Raw genomic sequence first — 14989 nt, 5'->3', positions numbered from 1 at the left:
GAAACATGATTACACACGCATGATTGGAAAAATGTCCATAACCTTTATAATAGTTGGACTCGAGCCTTTAGAGGCCACACATATCTCCTAAAAACAGCTGTCAGCAGTTAAAAGCGACGGTAAACATAAAGGTCTTTAGTCTATTTTTAAAAGTAAGTAAAGTTGTGGCAGATCTGAGGTCTTCAGGCAGTTTGTTCCAGCTAGCAGAAGCATAGTGGGTGAATGCGGCCTTCCCATGATTTGATTTGATCCTAGGGACAGTAAGCCGTAAGTAAGCCGTAGTAAGCCATAGTAAGCTGGACCCTGCTGACCTGAGAGGTCTAGACGGTTCGTAGCGTGGGAGCAATTCAGCGATTTATTTTGGGCCTAGGCCGTTAAGTGATTTGTAGACTAGTAACAGTATTTTAAAATCTATTCTATGACACACTGGCAACCAGAGTAAGGACCTATGAAGTGAATTGGAGTGATCATATTATGATCAGCTTTCTTAGTCTTTGTTAGAACTCTAGCAGCAGCATTCTGAATGAGCTGGAGTTGCCTAAGTTATTTTTTGGAGAGACCAGAGAAAAGGCTATTGCAGTAGTCTAACCTACTATAGATGAAGGCGTGAATTAGTTTTTCTAGATCCTGTCTGGACATGTAGCCCCTAATTCTTGCTATAATTTTAAGATGATAAAAAGCTGATTTTCTGATTGACTTAATGTGGGAGTTAAAGTTGAGTTCGGAATCAATAATAACGCCAAGATTTTTAACTTGATCCTTTGGCTTCAGGGATCGAGACTCAAGGCGTGCAGTGATTTTAAGCCTTTGTTCTTTGGGACCGAAGACGATCACCTCTGTTTTGTCTTTGTTTAGCTGTAGGAAATTCTGGCACATCCAGTTATTTATTTGGTCAATGCACTGGCACAGTGAGTCTATGGGGGCATAGTCACCTGAGGAAAGAGTTCGGTATATACAGCTGGGTGTCGTCTGCGTAGTTATGATAAGCTATTTTGTTTTTATGCATAATTAGGCCTAAAGGGAGCATATAAAGGTTGAATAGAACGGGCCCCATAATGGATCCTTGAGGCACCCCACATCATACTAGTTAGGTCAGATGTATAATTGCCAATGGAAACGAATTACTTCCTGTCTTGGAGATAGGACCTGAACCACTGGAGGACCGTACCCGATAGCCCAACCCAGTTTTCCAGCCTGTCCAATAATATTGAGTGGTCAACAGTGGCAAATGCAGCGCTAAGATCCAATAGCACTAGAATCTAATTTTGAGTGAGTTTGAATGAGTTCATTCTAATGTCGTTTATGACTTTAGTAAGCGCGGTTTCGGTGCTGTGATGGGGGCGGAAACCTGATTGGAGTTTATCTAGGAGATCATTTGAGGTTAGGAATCTATTGAGTTGTAGGTAAACAACCTTTTCAATTATTTTGCCTATAAAGGAGAGATTAGATATTGGTCTGTAGTTACTGATTACCGATGCATCAAGGCTACGCCTTTTTAGTAAGGGTTTAATAACTGCAGTTTTCAAGGACTCAGGAAAAGTGCCGGTCAGAAGGGAGCTATTAACTATTTGCAATAAGTCAGACGACAAGCAGTTATAAACACTTAAAAAAACTTGTTGGAAGGGTGTCGAGACAGCACGAAGATGGTTTAAGGCCTTGCACAGTTTCCTCTAAAATGTCGTGGTCAATAGTGCTGAACTGGGACAAATTTATCGAGTTAGGGTTCTGTGGGTAGGGTGATGTCATATAATTTCTTAGTTTGGTTTAGTTTAGCTTGCCTGATATTAATAATTTTGTCTGTAAAAAAAGGCAGCAAATTCATTACATTTGACAGTGGAGAGAAACTCAGGTGCTACCCGAAGTGGCGGGTTAGTCAGTCTATCAACTGTGGCAAATGGAATGCGTGCATTGTTCACATTTTTGTTAATGATATTGGAAAAGAACGATTGTCTCAACCTTTTCAGTTCGAGATTGTAGGAGTGAAGGCTTTCTTTGTATATATCATAGTGAATATGAAGATTAGTTTTCCGCCATTTACACTCAGCTTTCCTGCAATCTTTCTTTTTACGCCTAACGGACGAAGCATTCCTCCAGGGTGCTTTAATCTTGCCAGACAGCATTTTTAACCTAATAGGCACCACACTATCAATAACAGGATTGTTGAATTGAAGTTTTCGAGAATGTCATTGACAGAGGCTGATGTGGGAGGAGATAAGGAAAATGTCTCCATAAACAGCGCGCTGGTGCTTGCATTAATGTGTCGTCTTTTAACGGTTTGTGACCTAGTAATGATCTCAGGGGAGATTTCCATTTCAAAAAAGATGCAAAGATGGTCAGACAACGCAATATCAATAGTCATAACAAATGAGAACTTAAAGCCCCTGGTAATAACTAAATCCAGGGTATGGCCTTGGTTGTGGGTGGGCCCTGAGACATGCTGAGACAGGTCAAAAGTGTCAAATAAGATATTCAGTTCTTTGGCAGAATTATCATTGGGGTTATCAATATGGATATTGAAATCCCCAGCAATAGATTGCTGGGGATTGCAATTTAACAATCCCTGGACCTTTAATGAAGCTGTATGTCTTAGAAGATCCTGCTTTATGTAAACCGAGCAAATTTCATGCATTTAATTAAAGTGATGAAAAAAAGTTAACCCGTGTAACATGTATCCAAATGCATCATCCTTTTTATATTGCAATATTCAGCAAAACAGTTGCAGTGTGTTTTTTGTCAGTATGGAGCAGCAGCTCAGTGTCAGACTCACAGGTAGACGAGCAGCATAGCGCCGATCACCATGATGAAGCGGCTGAAGGAGGAGTAGAAGTAGATGATGCTGAGCAGGACGCCGGCGCGCGACACCGTGTACAGCCAGTCCAGCCAATCACGGTTCAGCTCGTCATCGTTCAGCACTGCCCCGCCCTGTGCATTCATCTGGATGTTGGGGTTGGCCGGCTGGTTCTCCGGTAAGGGGTTTGGGGCGGGGTTAGGACCCAGCGGCGGCGGCTGCACTGCTTCGTTGGGCTGGGCGGGCTGACGTGGCGAGGGGGAGGAGCTTGGAGGGGAGGGAGGGGCAGAGCTGGGAGGCTGAGATGCGGCCACTGCTGCTTGACTGACAGAAGAGGAGAGGGACAAAAGGAGGGAACAGAAGATCAAGGGTTAGGAGGTTAAATAGGAGTACAGTATAGTATAATGTTGTATTGAGGATATAGGGTTTCCTTAACTGATAGTTGAACACGTTAAACAATCAATGTGTTCCAAAATATTTGACTGGTACTCTAAGGCCTACAAAATAACCCTCCAACTGGAGGCGGAACTCGCCATCTTTCGGCTGCCTTTCCGCCGTGCAGCAATCTCTGACACAGGGAATGACAGTTGCCAAGAAACTAATTTTGAAGGAATGGAAGTCCTCCTGTCCACCTTCTTTTCAGCTGTGGCTGACAGACATGATCTCAGTTATATGTATGGAGAGACTCAGATTCCAGAGGACAAATTCTTTAAGGAAATTTTTTGTTGTTTGGGACCCGTTCCTGACCTATTTCGATCAGGCTAAAAGCGGTAATTGAGTTTCTTTTGGATCCTTTGCACAGTATTTATTTATTTTTATCGTTTTGTAAGCACATTTTCTATGACTGGTAGCACCATTTTCTAGCATTGTAATGTTGAATGTATGTATATATGTTTTTTCTTTTCTTTTTTCCTGTTCTTGTTTTATTTTCTTTATGTTCTGAAAAAGTATATATATATATATAAAAAAAAACAAAAAAGAGACACTGCAAAGTGTCTTGCTCAAGCAAATTCAGAATATTCAAATATGTTCTAAAGTTTTGCATTTGGATGAGCAAGCCACTTTGTAAAAACTTTCCAGGTTTTACACGACTTGACAGCAAACAAAAAAACAAAAAAAACAATGTGTTAATCATTAACAAACAAACAAAAAAGATTCTCAACGTGGCTAGTAATTGTACCTCTTTGAGCCTGGTCCGCAATGTAGTTCAGTAGCTCACGAAAATTCCTCACTGTTCACTAGGGATGGTACCCTACCAAGCACCGGTATTTACCGTAAATTCCAGACTATAAGCCGCGGCTTTTTCCCCGTTTTTTGGCCTTTTTTGCCCCCTGCGGCTTATATAACGGTGCGTCTTATCTATGGATTTTTCCAGCAAACGGCCACTCGGGAACCTCCAAAATCTATGGATGTTGGTATGAGGCAGAACGAGAGCAAGACAGACATTATGAGAGCGAGACCCTGATTGGATGATGTTGCAAAAAATGTGCCTCGCGACCTGATTGGAGCACTGTGCCACTACTCTCTCTCAGCCACTACGGTAAAACACCCTCCCTCCTCCCTCGCTCCGGGGGGAAAAAGGCAGCGATTGAGCTTGAAAGACAGTCTGAATGAAATTGAATGTAACATTCCCAATTCTATGTATTACATTCTAAAAAACTAACAGCAACATTTTGGAAGGCTAAGCCACACAACTAGCTCGTTGTAATCTAACATCATGCTTCAAAAGATGGAGAACTGGCTGTGTTACGACGATGGCGGCGATTGAGCCTGAAAGCCATGTCTGAGACAGTAGCGAGACAGGAACAACAACAGCAGCAGCAGCAAAGGATCATGCACAAACCCGAGACGAAAGGGACTGTCCGTCAGGGCGCGGACGACTGTGTCAGCAACTCCCTCCCGACTACCAGGAGAAAATTACAAACTTCGGCGAATTCACACAAAGAAAGATCAAGGAATATTCCATCGGACCGGAGCAGATCATAAATATGGATGAAGTGCCTTTGACGTTCGACCTGCCTCTCACTAGGACTGTTAACAAGAAAGGTGAATCGTCCATCACGTTGAGAACCACAGGTCACGAGAGAACGAATTTCACTTGTGTTCTTGGCTGCACAGCAGCTCCCGCCGATGGTGATTTTTAAGCATCTCACAATGTGTGATTTTGTCTGGGGATTAGTGACCTGACTTTTGTTTTGTTGAAATGTTAATAAATGGGAGCTTCCCCAAACAGCCATCTCTTTCCCGACAATCCCCTCTGTGCACGAAGCCTTACATATGGTAATTAAACATCAAAACACCCGCGGCTTATAGACCGGTGCGGCTTATAGAAGAAAAAAATAGTCACCTTTGAAGGTGCGGCTTATAGACCGGTGCGCCTTATAGTCCGGAATTTACAATTGGTCCCGGTTCCGGATTGGTCGGTACCAGGAGTAATGATAAGGTCCTGGACGTTCGGTGCTGCTATCGGTATTATATTTTTTCTTTTACCGTTCCCTGAAAATGACAAAGCGGCACCATGCGTTCTACTTTCATGATACGAGGCACCGCACTGTTGAATCACACAACAGCGTCTGACAGATCAAGCGAGCGACTGCCCTGTGATGATTGCGAGACAGACAGGCAGAAAACTCTGCCTCGCGTTGCAACAACAATCGTCACGGTGCTTTGCTGAACCGGACTTGTGACTCATTTCACATGTGACGTTCTTTTTTACAGCCCCGTGATTGGTCAGTCTAGTAGGGGCTAGTAGGGGCTGCCAAGTAGCCGGGTACAACGACGCTGGGCTCCGCGGGTCACGGGGCTGTAAAAAAAAGAATGTTACATACATGTGAGTGAGTCACATGATTTCAGATGGGTCAAAGTAATATTTCTGGTGTATCTTGCCCATTCTATGGCCAGACGAGTTGTAATATATGGTCATGTCATGGTGTTTTGGGGTCATTAATAAACGAGATTGATTGTGTTAGATTCTGTTTTTTTTCTATCATTTATTTTGGCGGTGCTATTTTACAATGAAGTCAACGGGGAGAGGCTTGTGTTTTCCCACTAAAAGGGGGCGGTGACATGTGCCACCTACAAAATGACGTATTGCCGATCTGATGTAGAATGTAACTGAATCCATCACACTGGTTTGTTTCATAATCATTTGAAAACAGGTGATTTATCCAGACTCGTCACTCGATGAAGAAAATGTTTTGTTTCCCCCCCCCCCCCCCCCCCCGATTTTTTATCCCATTTTTATCCCCCGTTTAGTGCTCATTTGAATTACTCAATCCTGGTTGCTACTCCATCCTCTGCCGATCTGGGGAGAGCCGAGACTGATTCCATGCATCCTCCGAGACATGGGCAGTCAAGTCAGCCGCTTCTTTTCACCTGCCCGAGGAAGCTTCACCGGTAGGACATAGCACGTGGGAGGTTCACGCTATTCCAACCAGTTCCCCTCCCTCTGAACAGGCGCCCTTAACGATCAGAGGAGGAACCATATAAGCAACCAGGATGTTGCATGTTTTTGTGAAGGGGGTTCCTATATGAAGGAGACCCCCGGGAGGCACGGGGAGAACATGCAAACTCCACACAGAAAGGCCATTTTGCCGACCCCACCCGGGTGGTGGGCACTCGAGGACATGCGGACGGGCACGCATTCCTTCAGTGTTCACATCGGCCCAGGTGGGGCCCGCGAACCCACGACCTTCGAGCTGTGAGGCGATAGTGCTTACCACTGCACCAACGTACCTCCCTGAAGAAAATGTTTTGTTAATGAAAATAAATACGCCTCAGTATTGAGATTTAATGCAGCCAACTTTGTCTTCTTGTCGAGTTTCTACTCAGTCAGTGATGTGCGCAATGCATTATGGGTGTTGTGGTATGATTCCTACTTAAGAGTAATGAGTAATAACAAAATAACTGTTGAATCTTTTCACATCTTTTCAGGTCATGTCATTATTTTTTGCACCAAGTTATGGAGAGTAGTATCGATAAGAGTATCGGTATTGATAAGCAGTACCGGTATAAAATCCAAACAATACCCATCCCTACCGTTCACCACATTTATTGGCATCATGTCCTTTTCCACCATAAAGCAAATCCTCTCAGTTATTGTCTCTGCACAGACATCACTACAGCTTCTTCTAGCTAACACGTTCACTTTTGCCTTGCACGCAGCACTGCAAGTCACCGTCAGCCCGACGATGAAAATCTTTTTCAGGTGGTACAACATTGATGATGTACTGCAGCTGTATTTGAGAATGGTATTGCAATATTCACATTTTGCATTATTCTCTTTTACTGTGTAAAAACCGTACACCACATACATTAAAGCGCCTATGCTAGACTAACGTTACTCTTTGACCACTTCATCTTGGCTCACCATTTCTTCTGCTGCACCAATAGTTTGGGTGAAGTAACTTTACGCCCTCTGCTGGCAAAAAGTTAATACACAGTAATGTATTTGAGCTCCGGAGAAATGATACACACCAGTTAATCAACTAATACATTTTCAACCGGTTAAATTCTTAACAGCAATTAACTGAATAACAGTTATAATCATTAACGTCCCTATGGGAAGACAAGCCTTTCTCCCTGTTTGAATGGCAAATGGTAAATGGCCTGCATATAGCGCTTTTATCCAAAGCGCTTTACAATCAGTAGGTACATTCACCCATTCACACACCGATGGCGGCAGGCTACCACGCAGGGTGCTGGCACACACCATTGGGAGCAATTTGGGGTTCAGTGTCTTGCCCAAGGACACTTAGACATGCAGACTGGAGGAGGCGGGAATCGAACCACCGACCTCTTTTATCCAAAGCGATTAGTGGACGACCCGCTCTACCTCCTGAGCTACAGCCGCGCTGGGAATGGTAACATGAAGACGTGATGTAGATCAGAGCGCCACCTGTTGACACATGGCTCTTACTCACTATTGCATGTAGTATTGGCGAGCGTACATCTGCTGCCACCACAGCATCTGCATGGACATGGACATGGGGTTGGGGGGCACATTGGCAGCCAGACCGCCTTGTAAAGGGACCTGGGCTCCATCCGGCCTGCGGGAGGACAAATACATTTGCTATCACATGCATGAATTAACACATACTGTGCACTCCAAAGCCATACAACGATGAGCACCCAAACAAGTTTCTATTATACATACCAAATATATTCTAGGTTAGTTTATGGATTTTCTTTGGTTTTGAAGTGTGGGCGAACTACCTAAAATGTGAATGTAAATGAGTGTCATTTCCCAGTCGGCGCCCTCGGTGGCTTACCACTGTGGGACCCCAGTGGGGGCAGGGTTGTGAGGGTTGTACTGGGGGAAGCCACTGCGATGCCTCGGCCCATCGTAACTTCCTGGAACAGAGGAAGAGGAGGCCGCCGGCTGACTGTCTTGATTTGGCGTGGTGGCGGCGGAGGTGGAGTCAGCACCGTCCGAACTCTTGAGGGACAAGATGTGAACACCAATCACAAGATGCCTGAGCACACTGCTGCACCAATCACAAGACACCCAAGCGAGCACACTGCTGCATTTCAAAATCAAAATGGCAAGCTTTCACACTGAGTCAAACATTTATTTCAACATAATGCTATATGTTGTGTGTGTTTTTCTTTACCCAAAAGGCTTTACAGTGCCATCCAAGAGTAGAGAGATGTTTAGCATGAGTAGTCCTTGTAGGAATAAAACCCAGCTTCGCAGTGTTGATTTTTCACCTTTAACTCATTCTCCACCATTGCCGTCTACCGACGTCTTTTAACAGTCAACACTTCCCCGCCATTGGCAATAAGTGTTTTCAGCGTCATGTGATAGATGGCTCTCTTACGCACCTTGTGAAATAGTACAGCACGTCTAAAGGTGTACAGGAACGACCACGATTGTCTAACAAAACCAGGAAGCAGAGAAAAGCAACAATCTCCCATCAGAAAAGGTCCATAGCACAGCTCCATGGCACTGCTCAAAGCGTGATCCAGCAGCTTTTATCTATACGGGTTCGCACTCCATTACAGCGGCGGGAGGGGTGGGGGGGGGGGGGGAGACAGCTTGTCACTCAAATGTGAAGGATTTTCTTTTCACCACGCTGCAGGCACTGACAACATGTCCACAAATCACTTGTCCTCAGGAATTAGTAATCCAGTTCCTAAACTCTTGACACCGTGTGTACATTTCAGCCGGTAGATTGCTCCTGACATACAGTACACAAACAACCAGTCGCCCCCCTGCGCAAGACGAACGCGCGACCCGGGCTTCCCTCTTTCAATAGCGGGGTGAATCTCTTTCTCACACCGGTGTTACAGTGAAAGCTGTGCCCACGGGCGAGTTTGACCGGAAGGGGAAACCAAATCATTATGGGGTTCATAGTTGAGTGCAACACCGCCAGTATCCGCTATCAAAGGCATTTATTCGGGTCAGGAGCCGTGAAGATGACTTAATTTACACAAAATGCCCTTTCCTCCGCTTTCTGGTCAGACTGGTGTTTTTGGTGAAAACGACCTACATTCAGGTGTCGATAACTAAAGAACGGATGAAGGTAGAATCAAACTTTTTATTTTCCTATGAAAGTCGAGGCTCTCTTCTTTCTTTTGGGATATACAGTCTTTATGTACCGTAAATTCCGGACTATAAGCCGCACCTTTTTTCCCGTTTTTTGGGCTTTTTTGGCCCCTGCGGCTTATATAACGGTGCGGCTTATCTATGGATTTTTTCAAAAAAAAAAAAAAATCTCTCTTTTTTAGCACTCTTTCTAACTATAAATCCTATATAACTATAATAAGTTTTAATTTCCTCTCTTGCCCTCTTTTCACCACACTGTATGACACTGTATGACACTGTGTGCACTGTAAAAAACAACACAGGTGGTGTTGTGTTATGTTGTTTTGTTGAAATGTTAATAAATGGGAGCTTCCTCTACAATCCCCTCTGTGCATGAACCCTTACATATGGTAATTAAACATTAAAACACAAAAAAAAAAAAAAAAACATTAAAACACCCGCGGCTTATAGTCCGCTGCGGCTTATATAAGAAAAAAATAGTCAACTTTGAAGGTGCGGCTTATACACCGGTGCGGCTTATAGTCCGGAATTTACGGTAGTCATAGAAGAAAATATTCTGTAGGTCTTGGAAAATTAATGAAAATGATCAAAAGCCCTGGTGGTGGCTAGTGACTTATTCTCTAAACCTCTGGCGAGGAATGAGTTAAAAGAGTGTACAAAACACTTTTTTCATCATACATAAAAACTATAAGACCAGCAAATAAACACTCACTGTAATTATAAACTACAACCAAACACCATAGAAGATGCATGCAGAAACCAACATTACTAGCCTATGGATGGGAAAGATCTTCTGGAAGCTCCTGAAAAGCCCCAGAGAGGCTCCATCAAGGCCCCAGAGAAGCCTAGGAGAATAACCTCTAGAGAAGCCCCATTGAATGCTGGGAGAAGCCCAGGAGAAACCCTGTCAAAACCCCAATGTAGCCGAGAAGAAGCCCCACAGAGGAGCAGATCATGAGTGTGGTGTGGTGGTGTGTACTCACGCTGGAGCCAGAGGCAGCAGGGTTAGCCGTGGAGGAGCTACGAGGCACGGGCGAGCCTGGGGGGCTCCGGGAGGCACACACCAGGTGCATCATGTGATACTCATCCTGCTGTGGGTCCACCAGGAGACGGTCAGGACGGGACCACAGCAAGCGATATGGGAGGAGGGAGAGAAGGAGGAAGTGCAGCGACAGAGCAGAGGGTGACAAAGCAAGAAAGAGAGAGAGATAGTAACTTACTGTGGAAAAGGCCAGAATTCAGACACAAAGGCCACCCACTGTTGCTAAACGGCATCAAAAAAGCTATTGTTACCCAGTCTCTTTCAGTTACCCCACAGACACACACACACACACACACACACACACACACAGAGAGAGAGACACACACACACACACACACACACACACACACACACACACACACACACACCTTACCGTACCTTTCTAAGCACATCTCTGAGCTGCAGGTGGTCTTGGAGCAGCTTTCCTGAGTACACCAGCCGCTGGTCTTTGGATAACTTGAAAGGAAACAAGAGTTACTGGCTCAGATTAAGAAGGTCCAAATTCAAAATATCGATAAAAAAAAAAGAATACACAATTGTGGCATAGCAGTAGCTTTCCAAGTAAAAACAATTCCATTGCAAATTTGCGATGAAAAGTTTAGCTACCTAACCCTAAAAGCTGCATTTCAAATATATGAGCAAACTTTTTCTACTAGGCCACAATGTCTTTGTTTTACAGCTATGGAGGCTAAGAATTTGTAGCTGGGTGGGAAATTATAGCGTAAAATGTAAAATAATAATAATAATATTCAGATTAGATTAGATTCCAGACTTTACTGAGAGAATGTCGAGCAATGTACAAGCACCTTCTCTGTGCTTCACGAAGACTTCAACTTCCTTCAACAGAGGTCTGTCATGTGATTTTGATGAGGGACTCTCCACACCATGGAAACTAACTGGGACACTCCTCCATGTCAGAGGAATGACAACATAACTGAGATTGTAACAGTTTCTCTTCCTCCTTGACAAAACAAAGACAATGTCTTGTCTTGTGGTTGTAGGACATTCAGATTATGCTGAAAATGGGGAAACAAGATACTTTTCTCCAAGCACAGCAGCACAATTTAAATAAAGCATTTCCTGAGTTTTGTCAGGGAGGAAGAGGCGACCAGCTTACAATTTCTATAAGCTAACCTTGAACTCACAACCTCAAATGTTTCAATTCAACTCAGCATTGTTTCTCAATTCATTATTTTGCACATGAAGAGAACATTCAGGGAATTTAAAATTGCACCTAAAATGTGAAGATTTAAGGTCCTTACACATCGGGAGCGTTTTTTTCGTGCGATTAATTCGCACGTCAATAATATTTTCCGAACCTACATCAGTCAATGCAACCGTGCATACCAACGGTGAAGTTTCGCCGAGCGTTATTGCGGCGTTTATTTTTTTGGTCCAAGGTCGACCTGTGATTGACAGGTGGGTCAAAATTCGCATCGCAATTTCGTGCTCTATATTCGCATCGCTCTTGGTGTGTAACAGCCCTTATACTTCAAATAAATTCCTACAATAACACAACTTTTACCTTTTCTAAATTAGAGATTTCTCAATAAGAGCAGACTTACTTTTTAGAGAATATTTTTTACCAAACCGTGTGGAAGTTTGATAGTGTCCAGGTGACGTGACGCTGCACCTGACTGACCTGAATTTGCTTATTGAAGGTGGAACTGGAACTGCAGGAAGAACAAGAATGTCCACAGTCCACAGTCACACCAAGGCTTAAGAGGGGAATCTAATACACAGAGCGCTCAGACGACAATAAACTAATGACAGTGTAAACTATAAAAAAAAGTATTTGTTCAACTTCTCGCCCCTTTTTGGCATTGCTCTTTTATGTCAACTCAGCAATCGATGCATTACCTTATTGAGAATTGGATATCGTATAAGCTCTGGTGCTGACATTCTCCTATATCCAATTGTGTGCAGGTTCCTCTCATCAGTTTATGGCAAACAAACATTTCCAGTATCACTGCGCTGTTACAGCACCCCCCCTGCTTCATACTGTTACAGCACCCCCCCTGCTTCATACTGTTACAGCACCCCCCCTGCTTCATACTGTTACAGCACCCCCCCTGCTTCATACTGTTACAGCACCCCCCTGCTTCATACTGTTACAGCACCCCCCCTGCTTCATACTGTTACAGCACCCCCCCTGCTTCATACTGTTACAGCACCCCCCTGCTTCATACTGTTACAGCACCCCCCTGCTTCATACTGTTACAGCACCCCCCCTGCTTCATACTGTTACAGCACCCCCCTGCTTCATACTGTTACAGCACCCCCCCTGCTTCATACTGTTACAGCACCCCCCCTGCTTCATACTGTTACAGCACCCCCCCTGCTTCATACTGTTACAGCACCCCCCCTGCTTCATACTGTTACAGCACCCCCCCTGCTTCATACTGTTACAGCACCCCCCCCCTGCTTCATACTGTTACAGCACCCCCCCTGCTTCATACTGTTACAGCACCCCCCCTGCTTCATACTGTTACAGCACCCCCCCTGCTTCATACTGTTACAGCACCCCCCCCCTGCTTCATACTGTTACAGCACCCCCCCTGCTTCATACTGTTACAGCACCCCCCCTGCTTCATACTGTTACAGCACCCCCCCTGCTTCATACTGTTACAGCACCCCCCCTGCTTCATACTGTTACAGCACCCCCCCTGCTTCATACTGTTACAGCACCCCCCCTGCTTCATACTGTTACAGCACCCCCCTGCTTCATACTGTTGTGCATATTTGCATCTACCTGGCAAATACCCAGCATTACCACCGGTGCAGCAATGGTGTACAAAACAACTAGTGCAAAAAATAGGTAGGGACACGCACATCCAAAAATAGGCCACACTGGGCCTGGGTGCTGGATCAATAGAGTACTTACAGTGAAAAAAGAAACAATCCGCACACCGAGGAGCTCCCGTTTAGGTTATTTTTATTTGCAGTGAAAAAAGAAACAATCTATGTACAAAACAACTATCCTGATGGTGGTGGTAGTTGAGTGAGCGACACACACGTTTGCCCAGCCAGGCTACCATTTAAACCGTCTTCACCTCCATCCTAACATCAAGTAATCACAGACCAAAGGCAGCAGACAACCCGACAGTTAGAGCCGAGCTACTCACCGGCTTGCTGGGATACACACTAGAGATGTGGCTCTTCAACCTCTCCACAGTCCAGTTGAGGAAGCAGTTGATGGTCTGGTCGTCGTACTTCTGGTTGGGGGCCTTGATGACCAAGGTGACAGGACTGTCAACTGCCCCAGAGTCCATGGCTCATATTACTACAGGGGTGGGCTCTGAAGAACCTGAGCCCAGCAGGGCTTCGTGTCACAGCTCAGGGCTCACCTGAGGAGAAGACTCCCTCAGATCCTCTCCATTCAGACCTCACTCCACTGAAACCAGTCCCTGCAATGGATGGGGGAGTACCCCCACTACAATACCAGTCTCATCGGTGGGTGAAGTTGCTCAGTGTGTCCAACCACAATATATTGCTCCCGTTGGTCACGTTTCTTGTGTTGCTGGTGAAAAGAGAGGAAATGATTTATTACAGGGCTTTGCCTCATACAGCCTAGCTACAGGTTACAGTGGGCACATAGGAAACCATTCTGATTTTCACAATACAAAGGAAAGATCAGACGGAGGCTCGTGGTTATATAGCAATGTGCTGGTAATCTTAACTACACACAAAAAAATGACCAGTAGCTGGCTGGTAACTGGTGTTGTTACTAACATGTTTATATATCAGCATTGTCGAGCAAGACTGTGTGGTGAGAAGAGACTTTCAGATTACATTTATTTCTTCATGGTACAACACAAACACAAAACGTACTTTAACCAACACATTGTATGATGTATTGTGGTGATTAGCTGGGGAAACCGTACAAACATCTTAAATAAACGACCCAACATTAGGGTGGGTGTGAGTTTACACTTCCTGACACGACACCTGCCGTGTTGCGTCATCTTTACAGACAACTGTCACAACAACTATCAAGCTAACCCAGGGCAGGGCAAATGTCAGCTAGCCCTAACGTTCATGTTACCAACAGAAGCCTCGGTTTCACAAATTAACGATTGACAAATAAACTCACGTTTATAAGCACCTAAACCAAGCAGCGATTTTATTTTGAGCCTGGTAAGGTTAATGCTAGCTTGTTGGCTATAACGTTAGCTTCGTGTCTAGGATTTCTGATAAGACTAGCACCCCGTGGCAACAGCGTGCTAAATGATCTTTATACAGTTTCTTACATTGTGCGGATCGTAATGGTACTGAGATGTGTTCAGTACCTGGTGAGTTGACTGTTTAGCGTTTCCTCCTCGATCAGCAGCAGCCTGTTGTTGTTGGTTGTTGTCCAGTTTAATGTCGGTGAGAGGCGAGCGGAAACCACGTCATCTAGTGTACATAACAGCTGATAAGAATGCTGCATTCATGTTTGTCGGAAGAATCGGAAAAAATTGTGTGTATATATATATATATATATATATATATATATATATATATATATATATATATATATATAAATGCTGTAAATGTGTAATGTTTTTATTGTGTATGTGTCTTGTAAACCCATGGGGGTTGGGCACCTTGAGTGCATGACACTTAAATCAAT

The 14989-nt window shown here is 44.4% G+C and overlaps 1 protein-coding gene across 1 annotated transcript in view; it reads right to left on the bottom strand.

Moving 5' to 3' along the window:
- herpud2 (HERPUD family member 2) overlaps positions 1-14750 on the bottom strand; it is a 23923-nt gene extending 9173 nt beyond the window's left edge. The window contains exons 1-7 of the mRNA XM_083641157.1: positions 14667-14750; positions 13503-13897; positions 10756-10833; positions 10319-10426; positions 8059-8225; positions 7711-7836; positions 2768-3112 (exon numbers count right to left, since the gene is read on the bottom strand). Coding sequence (XP_083497283.1) covers positions 2768-3112; positions 7711-7836; positions 8059-8225; positions 10319-10426; positions 10756-10833; positions 13503-13649 — 971 coding nt within the window. The 5' untranslated portion in view covers positions 13650-13897; positions 14667-14750. The remainder of the gene's footprint in view (positions 1-2767; positions 3113-7710; positions 7837-8058; positions 8226-10318; positions 10427-10755; positions 10834-13502; positions 13898-14666) is intronic.
- Positions 14751-14989: the final 239 nt, after the last annotated feature.

Source organism: Poromitra crassiceps (assembly GCF_964638095.1).
Source record: "Poromitra crassiceps genome assembly, chromosome: 1".
NCBI classification, from domain to species: Eukaryota; Metazoa; Chordata; class Actinopteri; order Beryciformes; family Melamphaidae; genus Poromitra; species Poromitra crassiceps.
This window is presented reverse-complemented; position numbering and strand designations above follow the sequence as displayed.